The sequence below is a fragment of the Aquarana catesbeiana genome, linkage group LG06 (assembly GCF_042186555.1).
Source record: "Aquarana catesbeiana isolate 2022-GZ linkage group LG06, ASM4218655v1, whole genome shotgun sequence".
NCBI lineage: Eukaryota > Metazoa > Chordata > Amphibia > Anura > Ranidae > Aquarana > Aquarana catesbeiana.
Window position 1 is genome coordinate 125505865 of NC_133329.1, and position 17099 is coordinate 125522963.

General features: G+C 42.6%; 1 protein-coding gene across 1 annotated transcript in view; it reads left to right on the forward strand.

The window, feature by feature from the left end:
- LOC141148904 (interleukin-4 receptor subunit alpha-like) overlaps positions 1–17099 on the forward strand; it is a 75199-nt gene that overhangs the window by 22918 nt on the left and 35182 nt on the right. The window contains exons 3-4 of the mRNA XM_073636755.1: positions 6093–6231; positions 14948–15105. Coding sequence (XP_073492856.1) covers positions 6093–6231; positions 14948–15105 — 297 coding nt within the window. The remainder of the gene's footprint in view (positions 1–6092; positions 6232–14947; positions 15106–17099) is intronic.

The following is a 17099-nucleotide window of genomic DNA, read 5'->3' on the forward strand; positions in this document are numbered from 1 at the left end:
ATTTTGGACAATGGAAGAACATATCTGGCAACAACTCAAACCTTATAATGGATAAAAAAATGCGTAAATAAATTTAAGAAACGCCTGAAATAAAAAATTCACGAAAAAAATCGTTTAACCTCCACTTGGCATCAACCGAATTAGGTTAATTGCATTCATGGGATACCAAGGGGGCCATTATAAATTAATTAATATAATTGATATGAATATAAAAAATAAAAAATAATAATAATATTAAAATTAATATAAATGAATATTATAAGTAAGAAATAATAAGAGGAACAGAAAGAGGCAGACTAGGGATAAACTAATAAACATTAATAAAGATTAATTAATAAAAATTCAATATATGAAAAAATTCTTAAAAGGATTATTCTAAATATTAACTATAAAAAATTCATCATGGTCTCATTTAAGGATTTACATAAGGATCAGTCAAATCAGGTGATTAATACCAGGTAGAGGATACTAATATCTCACACTCTCACAAGAAAAATTGTTCTAATAAATATCTATAATAAATATTGATCTTTGAGGGGACCCATCTCTACACTATGGCAGGACTAAAGATGATTTCCTGTGGTCCACAGCAAGTTAGGTTTGGACAAATACATAAAAACGGATAACCAAATCTAATAAAAGCCATCTCCTACATGGGTTCGATCAATTATGTTAAACTAATACTCTTCTATTCTTCTACATATTTTTGGTAAAAAAAATTGCAATAAGCATATATTGATTGATTTGCGCAAAAGTTATAGCGTCTACAAAATAGAGTATAGATTTATAGCATTTTTATTATTTATTTTTTTTTACTAGTAATGGCGGCGATCTGCGATTTTTATTGTGACTGCGATATTGCGGCGGACATATCGGACACTTCTGACACATTTTTGGGACCATTCACATTTATACAGCGATCCGTGCTATAAAAATGCATTGATTACTGTGTAAATGTGACTGGCAGGGAAGGGGTTAACACTAGGGGGTGATCGAGGGGTTAAATGTGTGTCCTAGGGAGGTGATTCTAACTGTGGGGGAGGGGATTGACTGGGGGAGGTGACCGATCTGTGTCCCTTTGTACAAGGGACACACCATCGGTCTCATCTCCTCTGACAGGATGTGGATCTGTGTGTTTACACACACAGATCCATGGTTCTGCTCTGTTACCAGGCAATCGCGGGTGCATGCACATCGGGTCCCGAGCGTCGAGGCGGGCACGCGCGCCCCTAGTGGCTCAGGAGGGCGATCATGTCATATGACGTCTGCCCAGAACGAGAGCTGCCTCATCCCGCAGTCATATGACAGTGGGCGGGCAGCTAGTGGTTAAACGTGGCTGGGTCTTTCAGCATGACAATGATCCCAAACACACTGCCCGGGCAACGAAGGAGTGGCTTCGTAAGAAGCATTTCAAGGTCCTGGAGTGGCTTAGCCAGTCTCCAAATCTCAACCCCATAGAAAACCTTTGGAGGGAGTTGAAAGTCCGTGTTGCCCAGTGACAGCCCCAAAACATCACTGCTCTAGAGGAGATATGCATGGAGGAATGGGACAACATACCAGCAACAGTGTGTGACAACCTTGTGAAGACTTACAGAAAATGTTTGACCTCTGTCATTGCCAACAAAGGATATATAACAAAGCATTGAGATGAACTTTTGATATTGACCAAATACTTATTTTCCACCATAATTTGCAAATAAATTCTTTCAAAAATCAGACAATGTGATTGTCTGGATTTGTTTCCACATTTTGTCTCTCTTAGTTGAGGTATACCTATGATGACAATTACAGGCCTCTCTCATATTTTTAAGTGGGAGAACTTGCACAATTGGTGGCTGACTAAATACTTTTTTGCCCCACTGTACGCCATATATACTCCATACAATCTAGATATGCTGTATACATTCAGGGTATGCTCCATACACTCAGGATATACTTCATACAGTCAAGATATAGGCCTTACATTCTGTGCATATTCCATACAATCAGAATATACTCCATACAACTAATGTATACTCCATACAATTTGCATATACTCCATATATTCAGGACACTCCACATGGGATTGTAGGCCACGCACATTCAAACCAAGGCTTACTCCATCAAAATGAAGATAACCAACCAAAAGTTTGGCAAATAATGGCCGCGGCACTTTATTGGTTTTAAAACATGAAAATAAATTAACCATATATTCTTTTATTATTAACCATCAAACATCATAACTTTAATGAAACCAACAAACTGTGTAACTGCTTAGTTTTCAGAACTCAAGCAGTATTACCTCATTATATCAATAAAGCACCCCACAAGCCGGGCTTGAGCATCATGCCCGGCCCCACCCCAAAACTGCGGCCTGTTCGATCCCATACTGCAGTCCTAGATTGAAAATGTCGGTATGACAGCCCGCCCAGTTTGGACATAAACTTTTCCATAGCCCTATTTATGCGCTTCCTCATCTTTTCCATGACTTTCCTCTGCAAAGAGGACAGCCAGGAAAGGTGATGGATAAGTTCTGAAAATACTATGATCGTACCTGGAGAAGTGAGAGAGAAACGATGAAGATCCCTCTGGATCATAAAAAGCAAATTCAAGGTTCTGACATTGCCCAAATCATTCCCTCCCACATGCAATACTAAAACATCTGGCATAGGCCAACACTGACATAACCTGCATAAATGGAAATAAAGTTGGTGCCACTGCAGGCCTCGCACTCCCTTCCAATATACCTGAAAGGATTCCGGATGTAGAGACAAATTTGTAGAATACCTACGTAGGGCCGCTCTTTTATGCGCCCAATAAATAAATGAGTGTCCCAGAATCCAAACTGTACGAGGCAGACCTGAGGGATTTAAACAAACAGGTTAGGTCTAACATATAATTTAAAGCAATTGGATTTCCACCTCCCCATGCCCTTAATAGCCGACTCACTCACCCCTTTCCGGGCCGCCTCTGATGCTGCACCTATTCTAAATAAGTGGGAGGAGAACTTAAATTTGTGTAAACCCAAGCTCTGGAGGCACTTATGAAGGACAAAATCAAACTGATATTTGGTGAGGGGGACCTCGTTCTGGTGAACCAAAAATTGTCCCTGGCCCTTTGGCCTGGACATCAGAAATCGATTAACAGTTTCCACAAGGCATACCAACTTGTCGTCCTGGGCCTTCAACGTAATCCCAATGCCCTTCCCTAAGGCATCAGTCTTAGATCGCCTGATCCATATGTGCACTCTCAAATGGTTTACCGCCACATGTTCGTAGAGAACCCCCGAACCGCCCCTTTTAGACCCGGGAAGCAGATCCGAAATGCGCAATGCCTCATAAAAAGCGAGAACGAACGCCGTGCTAAACAACAAGGATCCAAAGCCCGAGTAACACACAGCCGACGTCTCCTCGCAAAGCTTACCCAAAAGTTCCAGCGAGATTGGTCTTCTATCATCTGGCACAAAATTTACTCTCCTATACCCTTTCAGAGCCTGCTTCACCGAAAAATATGCCGTGCACGGGGGGTTCCCTGTAAACGGCAGAAAAACAAAACACCAGCCAACGTTTTCATAATATGGCTGTAAGAAAAACGCTGCTGCTTAAAGGATGCCACGAATGCCAATATCGACCCCTCAGATGGACGGCCATCATTAACTCCCAAGGCAACCGCAAAAGACAACCAACTCCTCCAGGAAGCCGAATAACACATCCACGTCTTAGGTGTGACTGAACCTTGGATAGCTCTTGTCACTACATCCAGATCACACCTCACCCCACAAGAAAATCCGGGCAACGAATCCCTTTCATATCCGCTTCTGGGAGCATCTGGCGAAAACGGTCCATCTGAAACCAAGATAACGACTTGGCAATGTTATTGTGAACCCCCGGGGGGGTTTAATGTTTGGCTTTCAACCAAACATTACATTTTAAACACAAAAAAAAACAATCTGCCTTAGCACCTTAACTACCAACAGTGATTTGGATGTGAGGCAATTAATTGCAAAAAGAACCCCTTTGTTGTCCGTCTCCACCAAGATCCTCCTATTTTCAATTTTAGAACCCCAAAGTTCCATAGCCCTCAAAATTGGGAACGGCTCCAGCATAACTATGTTCCTTGTGACCTCCTGAACCACCCACAACTCTGGCCAAGCTGTACAGCACCAATGCGATTCCGAAATCGCAGCAAATCCTTTTGACCCAGCTGCATCAGTGAATAGTTTGAAATCCAGGGCAAAAATGAACTCATTCTGAAAAAAGGACGGACCGTTGTATATGTCAAGGAATCTTGCCCACACCAACATATCCGCCTTAACCTGTCAACCTGATGTGGGCGAATGGCGACTTTACACACGATATAGCCAAATAAAGACGACAGGAAAAAATGCCACCAACTGGCATAATCCTGCATGCAAACGTCAGGACACCCAAAAGAGACTGCATGTCTTTAAGCAGCACTTTCTTCTTCAACAGAAATGACCCCAGCAAAGATTTCAATTTCAATAATTTCGCCTCAGGCAACTGGAATTCCATCTGACATGTATCAATGTGAATGCCCAAGAATTCCAAAGAAGTATTGGGTAAATACGTCTTTTCTTCCGCCAAAGGAACACCTCATTGTCGAGAAATGGTCCTGAATGCCTGCAATAAATCATTACAAAGCAAAGACTCTGGGAGTCCCACAAATAAAAAATCATCCAGGTAGTGGATCACTTTATCACAACCTGACAGAGAACAAATCACCCAGTGGAGAAAAGAAGAAAATGCTTCAAAATAGGAGCACGATACCGAACACCCCATAGGAGACATTTGTCAAAGAAATAGGCATTATCAAAATGAAAACCCAATGAATTAAAAGCCCCTGGTGCTATGGGCAAAAGCCGAAAAGCCGATTTAATATCGGCCTTGGCCAACAACGCACCAGGTCCACACTGACGTATTTTAACAATTGCCTCCTCAAATGTTGCTTATGAGACTGAGCAGAGTGCTTCATCAATCTCATTATTAAGTGAATCCCCTTTAGGAAAGGACAAATGATGAATAATTTGATAAGCATTCTGCTATTTTTTGGGCACCACCCCTAAAGGTGATATACGGAAATTATCAAAAGGAGGGTGCTCGAAAGGACCAGCAATGCGCCCCTCTGCAATTTCCTTGTAAACTTTTTCCCTATTTGTGGAAATTGCTCAACTGATTTTAAATTACCCACCACCATACACCCTACCCCCGTGAAGGAAGGGAGGGGGAAACCAAAGGCAAACCCATTAATGAGAAATTGCGCCGTCACCTGGTCTGGATACCTGTCCAGCCATGGGCGCATGCTTTCCAGCTTCACTGGCGTGCAGGCTTTTTGAAAAAATATCTCTTTGATTTTGAGGAGCCCCAGCACTTACAGTTTTTTCAAACACTTAAGCGCAGGGTGTGCTCCTGCACAATAGGCACATTCATGCCTATACTTACAAGCCGCATTCCAGCGGCACTTCTATATAATGCCGCTGGAATTCTATATACCAGGCTTTGTGAGACATGATATATTCCAGGCTTTGTGAGACATGCTATATACCAGACTTTGTGAGAAATGCTATATACCAGGCTTTGTGAGAAATGCTATATACCAGGCTTTGTGAGAAATGCTATATGCCAGGCTTTGTAAGAAATGTTATATATCAGGCTTTGTGAGAAATGCTATATACCAGGCTTTGCGAGAAATGCTATATGCCAGGCTTTGTGAGAAATGTTATATACCAGGCTTGTAGAATTGTTATATAACAGGCTTTGTAAGAAATGCTATATGTCAGGCTTTGTGAGAAATGCTATATACCATGATCTGTGAGGCAGAGCTATATACTCTGTCCTGTGATGCTGGGGCTATATACTCTGTCCTGTGATGCTGAGCTTTATACTCCTGACACTATGAGTGGAAGCAAGTGGAAGCAAGTGGAATACAGGGGACAGAGTGGGTGGATTCTATAAGGGGTGTGGCTTATGAGAAGTGGGAGGGGCAACTGGCAAGGGGCGGGGTCTGGCGCCCCCCAACCTAAAACTTCACCAGCTGCCACTGCTGACAGCAGCAGGAACTTGGAACTATTAATAATATACTGTCCTTCTTTCCAGCTGACAACATTCCAAGAATTACAAATCTGTACTGCCTCAATGATTACCATGAGAAAATAGTTTGTTTCTGGGAAGTTGTTGATTCAATCAGCAATTGCAGTGAAGATTTTGTCTTATCATATGAAGACTTTCAAAAAAAGTAAGTTGCTATAAGAGATTTTTACTATATACATTTCTAAATGATTTCTTTTCATTTTCAACATAGGACACATTTACATATGTGCATTGCAGTGATACACTTTATATGTGTTGCTGCATTGTGGTGGCATTCATTTTTTTTTTTAATTCTTTTTAATTGCAAATTTTATTAAAAAAAACCCTTGCACCGATATAGATACAGATACTGTATACAACATGCAAGCAAAACTGCCCACTGAGGGCCCCAAAACAGAGTACAATGGTGCCCATAAAGGCACATTGCAAAAATAAAAAGATATACAAAAATATCAAAAGACGATATAAGAGTAATAAACAGTAAAATATCCTAAACAACCCCCCACCCCCCATCCTTCAACTGCTCCTCATCTCAGAAATTACTTAACCACTTCAGCCCCGGAAGGATTTACCCCCTTCCTGACCAGAGCACTTTTTACAATTTGGCATTGCGTCGTTTTAACTGTTAATTGCGCGGTCATGCAATGCTGTACCCAAACGAAATTTGCGTCCTTTTCTTCCCACAAATAGAGCTTTCTTTTGATGGTATTTGATCACCTCTGCGGTTTTTATTTTTTGCGCTATAAACGGAAAAAAAACGAAAATTTTGAAAAAAAATATTTTCTACTTTTTGTTATAAAAAAAATCCAATAAACTCAATTTTAATCATACATTTAGGCCAAAACATGTCTTTGGTAAAAAAAATGTCAATAAGCATATATTTATTGGTTTGCGCAAAAGTTATAGCGTCTACAAGCTAGGGTACATTTTCTGGAATTTACACAGCTTTTAGTTTATGACTGCCTATGTAATTTCTTGAGGTGCTAAAATGGCAGGGCAGTACAACCCCCCCCCCCCCCAAATGACCCCATTTTGGAAAGTAGACACCCCAAGGAAATTGCTGAGAGGCATATTGAGCCCATTGAATATTATTTTTTTTTGTCCAAAGTGATTGAATAATGACAAAAAAAAAAATTACAAAAAGTTGTCACTACATGATATATTGCTCACACAGGCCATGGGCATATGTGGAATTGCACCCCAAAATACATTCAGCTGCTTCTCCTGAGTACGGGGATACCACATGTGTGGGACTTTTTGGGAGCCTAACCGCGTACGGGGCCCCGAAAACCAATCACCGCCTTCAGGATTTCTAAGGGCGTAAATTTTTGATTTCACTCCTCACTACCTATCACAGTTTTGAAGGCCATAAAATGCCCAGATGGCACAAAACCCCCCCAAATGACCACATTTTGGAAAGTAGACACCCCAAGCTATTTGCTGAGAGGCATGTTGAGTCCATGGAATATTTTATTTTTTTTTTTTGCACAAAGTTGTCACTAAATGATATATTGCTCACACAGGCCATGGGCATATGTGGAATTGCACCCCAAAATACATTTAGCTGCTTCTCCTGAGTTTGGGGATACCACATGTGTGGGACTTTTTGGGAGCCTAGCCACGTACGGGGCCCCGAAAACCAATCACCGCCTTCAGGATTTCCAAGGGTGTAAATTTTTGATTTCACTCTTCACTGCCTATCACAGTTTCGGAGGCCATGGAATGCCCAGGTGGCACAACCCCCCCCCAAATGACCCCATTTTGGAAAGTAGACACCCCAAGCTATTTGCTGAGAGGCATGGTGAGTATTTTGCAGCTTTCATTTGTTTTTGAAAATGAAGAAAGACAAGAAAAAACATTTTTTTCCTTTTTTAAATTTTCAAAACTTTGTGACAAAAAGTGAGGTCTGCAAAATACTCACTATACCTCTCAGCAAATAGCTTGGGGTGTCTACTTTCCAAAATAGGGTCATTTGGGGGGGGTTTGTGCCACCTGGGCATTCCATGGCCTCCGAAACTGTGATAGGCAGTGAAGAGTGAAATCAAAAATTTACGAAAGCCTGAAGGCGGTGCTTGGTTTTCGGGGTCCCGTACGCAGCTAGGCTCCCAAAAAGTCTCACGCATGTGGTATCCCCGTACTCAGGAGAAGCAACAGAATGTATTTTGGGGTGTAATTTCACATATTCCCATGGAATGTTTGAGCAATATATCATTTAGTGACAACTTTGTGCAAAAAAAAAAAAAAAATTTGTCTCTTTCCCGCAACTTTTGTCACAATATAAAATATTCCATGGACTCGACATGCCTCTCAGCAAATAGCTTGGGGTGTCTACTTTCCAAAATGGGGTCATTTGGGGGGGTTTTGAACTGTTCTGGCATTTTATGCACAACATTTAGAAGCTTATGTCACACATCACCCACTCTTCTAACCACTTGAAGACAAAGCCCTTTCTGACACTTTTTGTTTACATGAAAAAATTATTTTTTTTGCAAGAAAATTACTTTGAACCCCCAAACATTATATATTTTTTTAAAGCAAATGCCCTACAGATTAAAATGGTGGGTGTTTCATTTTTTTTTTTCACACAGTATTTGCGCAGCGATTTTTCAAACGCATTTCTTGGGGAAAAAGCACACTTTTTTAAATTTTAATGCACTAAAACACACTATATTGCCCAAATGTTTGATCAAATAAAAAAGATGATCTTAGGCTGAGTACATGGATACCAAACATGACATGCTTTACAATTGCGCACAAACATGCAGTGGCAACAAAATAAATACATTTTTAAAAGCTTTTAAAAGCCTTTACAGGTTAGCACTTTAGATTTACAGAGGAGGTCTACTGCTAAAATTACTGCCCTCGATCTGACCTTCACGGTGATACCTCACATGCATGGTGCAATTGCTGTGTACATTTGAGCATAGACCATAGACCAGCATAGATCGACGCTTGCGTTCGCCTTAGTGCGAGAGCAGGGGGCGACAGGGGTGCTTTTTTTTTTTTTTTCTTTATTATTTTTTTGCTTTTTTATCTTATTTTTAAACTGTTCCTTTCATTTTTTTTTAAATCATTTTTATTGTTATCTCAGGGAATGTAAATATCCCCTATGATAGTAATAGGTAGTGGCAGGTACTCTTTTTTGAAAAAATTGGGGTCTATTAGACCCTAGATCTCTCCTCTGCCCTCAAAGCATCTGACCACACCAAGATCGGTGTGATAAAATGCTTTCCCAATTTCCCAATGGCGCTGTTTACATCCGGCAAAATCTAAGTCATGAAATGCTTGTAGCTTCCGGTTTCTTAGGCCATAGAGATGTTTGGAGCCACTCTGGTCTCTGATCAGCTCTATGGTCAGCTGGCTGAATCACCGGCTGCATTCTCAGGTTCCCTGTTGAGACAGGAGAGCCAGAGAAAAACACGGAAGACTGTGGGGGGGGGGGCATTCCCTCCCACTGCTTGTAAAAGCAGTCTAGAGGCTAATTAGCCGCTAGGATTGCTTTTACATGAAAGCCGACTGCTGGCTGAACAGAATGATACCAAGATGATACCTAAACCTGCAGGCATCATTCTGGTATAACCACTCAAAGTCGTGAATGGCGTACCTGAAGACAAAAAAATGGTTAACAATAAAACACAGTAAACGGTAAAGTATAAAAAATTGCATACCTGAAAAGCAAACATGATAAAACATAATAACAATAAAACATTGCAGAATAGAATACAGTAAAAAAAAAGAGCAGAACAATAGAGAGAGAATAGAGAGAGAGAGAACAATAAAACAACTATTTTTTTTTATTTTATATATTTTTTTTTTTCTACACTTTTTTTTGTAACTGTAACTTTTATAACTGTAACCGGTTCCAGGTTCTGGTCTCTCAAAATGCGATGGCATCTTGGGAGACCCTGTGAAAGTGTGCCTAGTCTGTGCAATGCTGTACCCTACGCTAATACTCAACTAGTGTATGGTAGCGTTCAAAACATTCACCAATGCAAAGACCAGGATTGTCAGGACAGGAGGAACAATAATAGCGGGTGTCACGCCTATATCCGTGCTTGCTGCAGACACGACTTCTTTTTTGGGGGGGTTCGTTGGGTAGGGGTACTCGGGAGGACATAAAGAAAATGCCTCTCATGCAGCCGACTGCATTTGGTTGGGGATGTGAATGGGGAAGTACGGGCGCTGCAGAAGTGGTGGGTTCCCACTTAGGATTGGCGAATGCAGCAGGAAGGGCACTATGGGCACGACGGGCCTGTGTTCGTCTTCTTGGTGGCAGCGGGACACTACTTGTGCTTGCCACCTCACCATCTGGAACTGCACTTATGGGACTCGCCACGTCACCAAGTGTTACTGCAGTGCTGGTTTGACTACGACCCGGGTGTACTAGGCCGCTGGTGCTTGCCAGTTCACCAAAACGCTACCAAAAAAACTGTTAGCGATCGCAGGGATCAGGCCTGACTCTGCGAACGCTGCAGTTGTTGGTTTAGTGTTTTGTAAGTGACAGTGATCGATCGATACTGCACTTGGGTGGGCTGGGCTGGGCCGGCGGAGGGGCAAAACATAGGTACTAGCAGGTATCTGGGCTGATCCCACTAACACTGCGTTTTTGGGAACCCTAAACTGCTGGGGACGCTAGTATAGATCTGATCGGATCAGATATTGATCCGTTCAGATACTATACCGCTAAGGGAGGTGTACGGTGCGTGCGTGGGTGTTAGCGCTACTGGCACTAACCTGACGCTGCTTGGGGCTGGTGCTTGCCAGTTCACCAAAACGCTACCAAAAAAAATGTTAGCGATCGCAGGGATCAGGCCTGACTCTGCGAATGCTGCAGTTATGCGTTTAGTGTTTTGTAAGTGACAGTGATCGATCGATACTACGCTTGGGTGGGCTGGGCTGGGCCGGGCGGAGGGGCAAAACGCAGGTGCTAGCAGGTATCTGGGCTGATCCCGCTAACACTGCATTTTTGGGAACCCAAACTGCTGGGGACGCTAGTATAGATCTGATCGGATCAGATATTGATCCGATCAGATACTATACCACTAAGGGAGGTGTACGGTGCGTGCGTGGGTGTTAGCGGTACTGGCACTAACCTGACGCTGCCTGGGGCTGGTGCTTGCCAGTTCACCAAAACGCTACCAAAAAAACTGTTAGCGATCGCAGGGATCATGCCTGACTCTGCAAACGCTGCAGTTATGCGTTTAGTGTTTTGTAAGTGACAGTGATCGATACTGCACTTGGGTGGGCTGGGCTGGGCCGGGGCGGAGGGGCAAAACGCAGGTGCTAGCAGGTATCTGGGCTGATCCCACTAACACTGCGTTTTTGGGAACCCTAAACTGCTGGGGACGCTAGTATAGATCTGATCGGATCAGATATTGATCCGTTCAGATACTATACCACTAAGGGAGGCGTATGCTGCATGCGTGGGTGTTAGCGGTACTGGCGCTAACCTGGCGCTGCCTGGGGCGACGCATATCACCGCCGGGCGATCAGGGGGCTAAACCTTTATTAGGTAATAAACGGCGGGTGCCCTGACACTATAAAAAATAAACGAACTAACCAGCGTCACCCGTAACGGTTATACGGTGATCAGTGGTGAAAGGGTTAACTAGGGGGGCAATCAAGGGGTTAAAACCTTTATTAGGTAGTATATGGGGGTGCCTGTTGCTATAAAACGCTGACGGCGAACCTAAATATTTACCTCCCTAATTAGCGTCACCAGTGACACTAATACAGCGATCAGAAAAATGATCGCTTAGCGACACTGGCGACAGGGGGTGATCAAGGGGTTAAAACTTTATTAGGGGGGGTTAGGGGGGTACCCTAGACCTAAAGGGGGCTAACACTAACTGCCCTACCACACTAACTGTCACAAACTGACATCAATGCAGTAATCAGAAAGAAAAAAAAAAACTGCTTGGTGTCAGTGTGACAGGGGGGGGGGAGGGGTGATTGGGGGGGATCGGGGGGGGGGGGGTCGGGGGTGTTTTGTGTGCCTGGCATGTTCTACTGTGTGTGTAGTGTTTTACACTCACATTGCAGTCTTCTCTCCTCGGCGCCGGAACGGAAAATACCAAGCCGAGGAGAGATGACATCATGTCCTTTGCTGCTGTTTAGCATACAGCAGCAGAGGAATGATTCTATTGGCCGGGAGCGATCGCGAGGGGGGGCCACGAATGGATGGCCTCCCCCTCACCTCCGATCGCCGCTGAACAAACGCCGACCCTGCCTGCCCGTGCCATTCTGCTGACGTATATCAGCGCATGGCGGTCGGCAAGTGGTTAAAGTGGTGTTCTGGCCGAAATGATACTTTTTAAATAAAAATACCCCTATAATACACAAGCTTAATGTATTCTAGTAAAGTTAGTCTGTAAACTAAGGTCTGTTTTGTTAGTTTATAGCAGTATTTTGTTATTTTATAAACTTAGAGTAGGCAGTGGCCATCTAAAGTGTGGGCATCTGAAGCCAGACTGTATTTCTTCCTGGATCACATCCTTGCAAATGTCGCACATGCTCAGGGCAGCAAAAGGAGCGTAATAGGTTTCAGGTCAGGTTTCCATAGCAACGGCAGTGTCAGAGGAAGTTGCCGCCCCTTCCCAGAAGGCATTGTAAACAGGAAATGATGCGATGGGCCAAGGCCGGGGAGGAGGAAGTGAACAATGAATACAGCAGATATACAGTAGGTGCTGAGAAAAATTTTTTAAAAATATCCAATTCGTTTACAGTGCACAGTTTAGTGAGGGATGCTGAAGAGTTGTAAAAGTGGGTGGAACTTTAACAAGAGTATAAGGCCAGAGATATACCTTATTAATCCCAGATTTACAAGTTTATCAATGATATCAGTTCCCAGACAATAAAGATACCCAAATAGGCATTATCTGTACCACTGGGACAGTAGAAACATCAGGGGCTGTACATAAACTGGGTAAACAGGGCCAATTAGCTCAGGTCAATAGAGACAACTAGGTTAGTATATCATCATACCAGGCCAACTAAAGTAGGGATACGCTTAGCATTAGTGGAAGGTGTAGAGAGCCAGCTCTACCACACTCTAACAAACTTTTTATGACATTCCCTATTTAAATATGTATATCTATTGAACGGAACCGTGGTATTGATCAAGGCCTTCCAAGAGGCTACAGTAGAAGCAGTAGATTTCTTCCAGTGTATGATTGCTTTACAGGCAAAAAATAAGAGAATAGTAATTAGAGTTCTGAGTGCTCTGATAGGGGCCTGCTCCTTCCACTGATCCCAGCAGACATACAGAGATTGTCAATGGTATAAGCAGCCACAGGACCAAGATGTCATTCATGCATTGGGTTACCTCTGACCAAGTGGTGGCATTCATTTTTAATAGAACCTCACCACAATAATGCCGCATACACATGATCGGACATTCCCACAACAAAATCTGTGGATTTTTTCAGACGAATATTGGCTCAAACTTGTCTTGCATACACACAATCACACAAATATTGTCGGAAATTCCGAACGTCAAGAACGCGGTGACATAAAACACGTACGACGAGCCGAGAAAAATGAAGTTCAATAGCCAGTGCGGCTCTTCTGCTTGATTGCGAGCATGCATGGCACTTTGGGCGTCAGAATTGTGTACACACGAACGGAATTTACAACAACAGATTTTGTTCCAGATCTCTAATTTTGTGTGATGGAAATTCGGATGGAAAATGTTCGATGGAGCCTACACACGGTCGGAATTTCTGACAACACGCTCCCATCGCACATTTTCCCTGGGAAAATCCGACCGTGTGTACGCGGCATAAGGCAACACACATGTTCTGCAGCATGTGGTAAGTTGAGTTACACATTTTAGGGCACATCCTGTTTTCAGCACTAGTGCATTGGCAGCCCATTATTGCTTTAGTGCAAAAAACAATAATGCGCTTTTAACGCTAGTGTGAATGGAGCCTAAGGCTCCATTCACACTAGCGCGTTTTTTGATGCATTTTGCATTTTGCAGAAATGCACGGGAATTTTTTAACATGGGTTCCTATGGAACATGTTCACATCAATGCCTTTTTGTTTCTCTGCATTTTTGGAAAGGGTCAGGGACTTTTTTTCATGCAAAATGGAGCGTTTTGCATGTAATAGAATTCAATGGACAAGCATCAAAAACGCAAGTGCACCGTTTTTGCAGCGTTTTTGCCGTTTTTTTTTTTTTTTAATTTTTTTAAAAAATTTTTTCTAGACTGTAAAAAAAAAAAAAACTGTAAAAAAAAAAAAAAAAAACGCAAAACGCAAATCGCGGCAAAAACGCGGCAAAAACGCTGCTCAAAAACGTGGCAAGCATGAAAAAAAAACCTCCAAAAACGCCCAAAAGCAACATGCATAGGTGTGAATCGAGTCTCTGTACAGGTCCAACACACCCCTTGATAGTTCTGTAATCAGCCTAACTATTGCTCCCATGCTGATTGGAGAACTCTAGCTCTGACATAACAAGGGATGTGTTGGACCTCTGTGGAGAGACCACCACTGCACACAGAGAGCGAGGGTCCTTCTTTACAGCATGCTCAAAAAAATAAGTTGTAATATTTTGAGTATGTTTTGTTTTGAAGCACCTAGAATGTATTGAGCAGATTTAAAGTAAAAGTTCAAATGTTAACAGGTTAATCTGGTTGGGCCTGTTTGAAGTAGCACGGCAGCAATCCCTGCAGGGAAAAAACTGAGATGCTTTTCAGCAGCCTTCATTATAGTATCGGTTTATTTTCTCTTTCTCTCTCTCTGCATAAATATATGACTTACCGTATTTCTACATACATTTATTGTTCTAGATCTAGCTATTGTTGTAGATCATTTTTTGCTCCATAGACATCCTAATTTGTAATTTCTGTTTTTTTCAGGATTGGAAAATGTAATGTCCTGCAAAATGAGCAGGTGCCAAATAAGTGTTTATGCAACATCCTTGTGCCTGGTTTTGTCTTTGAGGAAAGCTTTGAAATAAAAGTGGAATCACATGGAGAACCAGTGGGAAATACAACAATTCACATTGCATCCACATGTAAGACAGAACGGCCTTGGTAAAAGCTAACATGAAAATTAAAGCGTTTGTACAATTATTGCACATATTAACAGATCCAATCTTCATACAATCTCATATCTCATACCCAAAATTATTTTCTAAAGAAAGAGTTAGATGTGCAGCTCTTTAAGCTCTAAAATGTCATTCTGCTGCGGGAGATATACAAGTCTGATCTCCCATGAATATTGCTAAAGAGCATCTCCGCCCAGTGGCGTAGCGTGGGTTGTCAGCACCCGGGGCAAGGCAAATAATTTGCGCCCCCTAACCTGCGGACTTTTAGCACTCCCTGAGTCCCTTCAAATACAATAGTACTGACCTACCTGATTCCTATACTGACCATTACACACTACACTGACCACTATACTATACTGTCCACTACACTGAGAACTACACTGATCACTATACTGTTCACTACACTAACCACTATACTGTCCACTACACTGACCACTACACTGTCCACTATACTGTCCACACCACTACACTGACCACTACACTATACTGTCCACTACACTGTTCACCACACTGACCACTATATTGTCCACTACACTATACTGTCCACTACACTGACCATTATACTACACTGACCACTACGCTGCCAACTACACTACACTGACCACTATACTGTCCACACCACTACACTGACCACTAAACTATACTATCCACTTCACTGACCACTACATCACACTATACTGACCACTACACTATACTGTCCACTACACTGTCCACTACACTGACCACTATATTTTCCACTACACTACACTGTCCACTACACTATACTGTCCACTACACTACACTGTCCACTACACTGTCCACTACACTGACCACTACACTATACTGTCCACTACACTGTCTACTACACTGACCACTATACTGTCCACTACACTGACCACTACACTACACTATACTGTCCACTACACTGACCACTACACTATACTGTCCACTATACTATACTGTTCACTACACTACACTGACCATTATACTATACTGTCCACTACACTGCACTGTCCACTACACTGAGAACTACACTGCACTGACCACTATACTATACTGTCCACTACACTACACTGACCACTATACTGTCCACTACACTACACTGTCTACTATACTGTACACTACACTGACCACTACACTGTCCACTATACTGTCCACACCACTACACTGACCACTACACTATACTGTCCACTACACTGTTCACCACACCGACCACTATATTGTCCACTACACTATACTGTCCACACTGTCCACTACACTGACCATTATACTACACTGACCACTACACTGTCAACTACACTACACTGACCACTATACTGTCCACACCACTACACTGACCACTACACTATACTATCCACTACACTGTCCACTTCACTGACCAATACACTGACCACTACATCATACTATACTGACCACTGCACTGACCACTACACTGACCACTATACTATACTGTCCACTACACTACACTGACCACTACACTATACTGTCCACTACACTGTCTACTACACTGACCACTATACTGTCCACTACACTGACCACTACACTACACTATACTATCCACTACACTGACCACTACACTATCCACTACACTGACCACTACACTATACTGTCCACTACACTGACCACTACACTACACTGTCCACTATACTATACTGTCCACTACACTACACTGACCATTATACTATACTGTCCACTACACTGCACTGTCCACTACACTGAGAAATACACAGTCCACTACACTGACCACTATACTATACTGTCCACTACACTACACTGTCCACTACACTGAGAACTACACTGTCCACTACACTGACCACTATACTATACTGTCCACTACACTATCCACTACACTGACCACTATACTGTCCACTACACTGACCACTATACTGTCCACTACACTGCACTACACTGACCACTATACTACACTGACCACTATACTATACTGTCCACTACGCTATATTGTCCACTATACTACACTGACC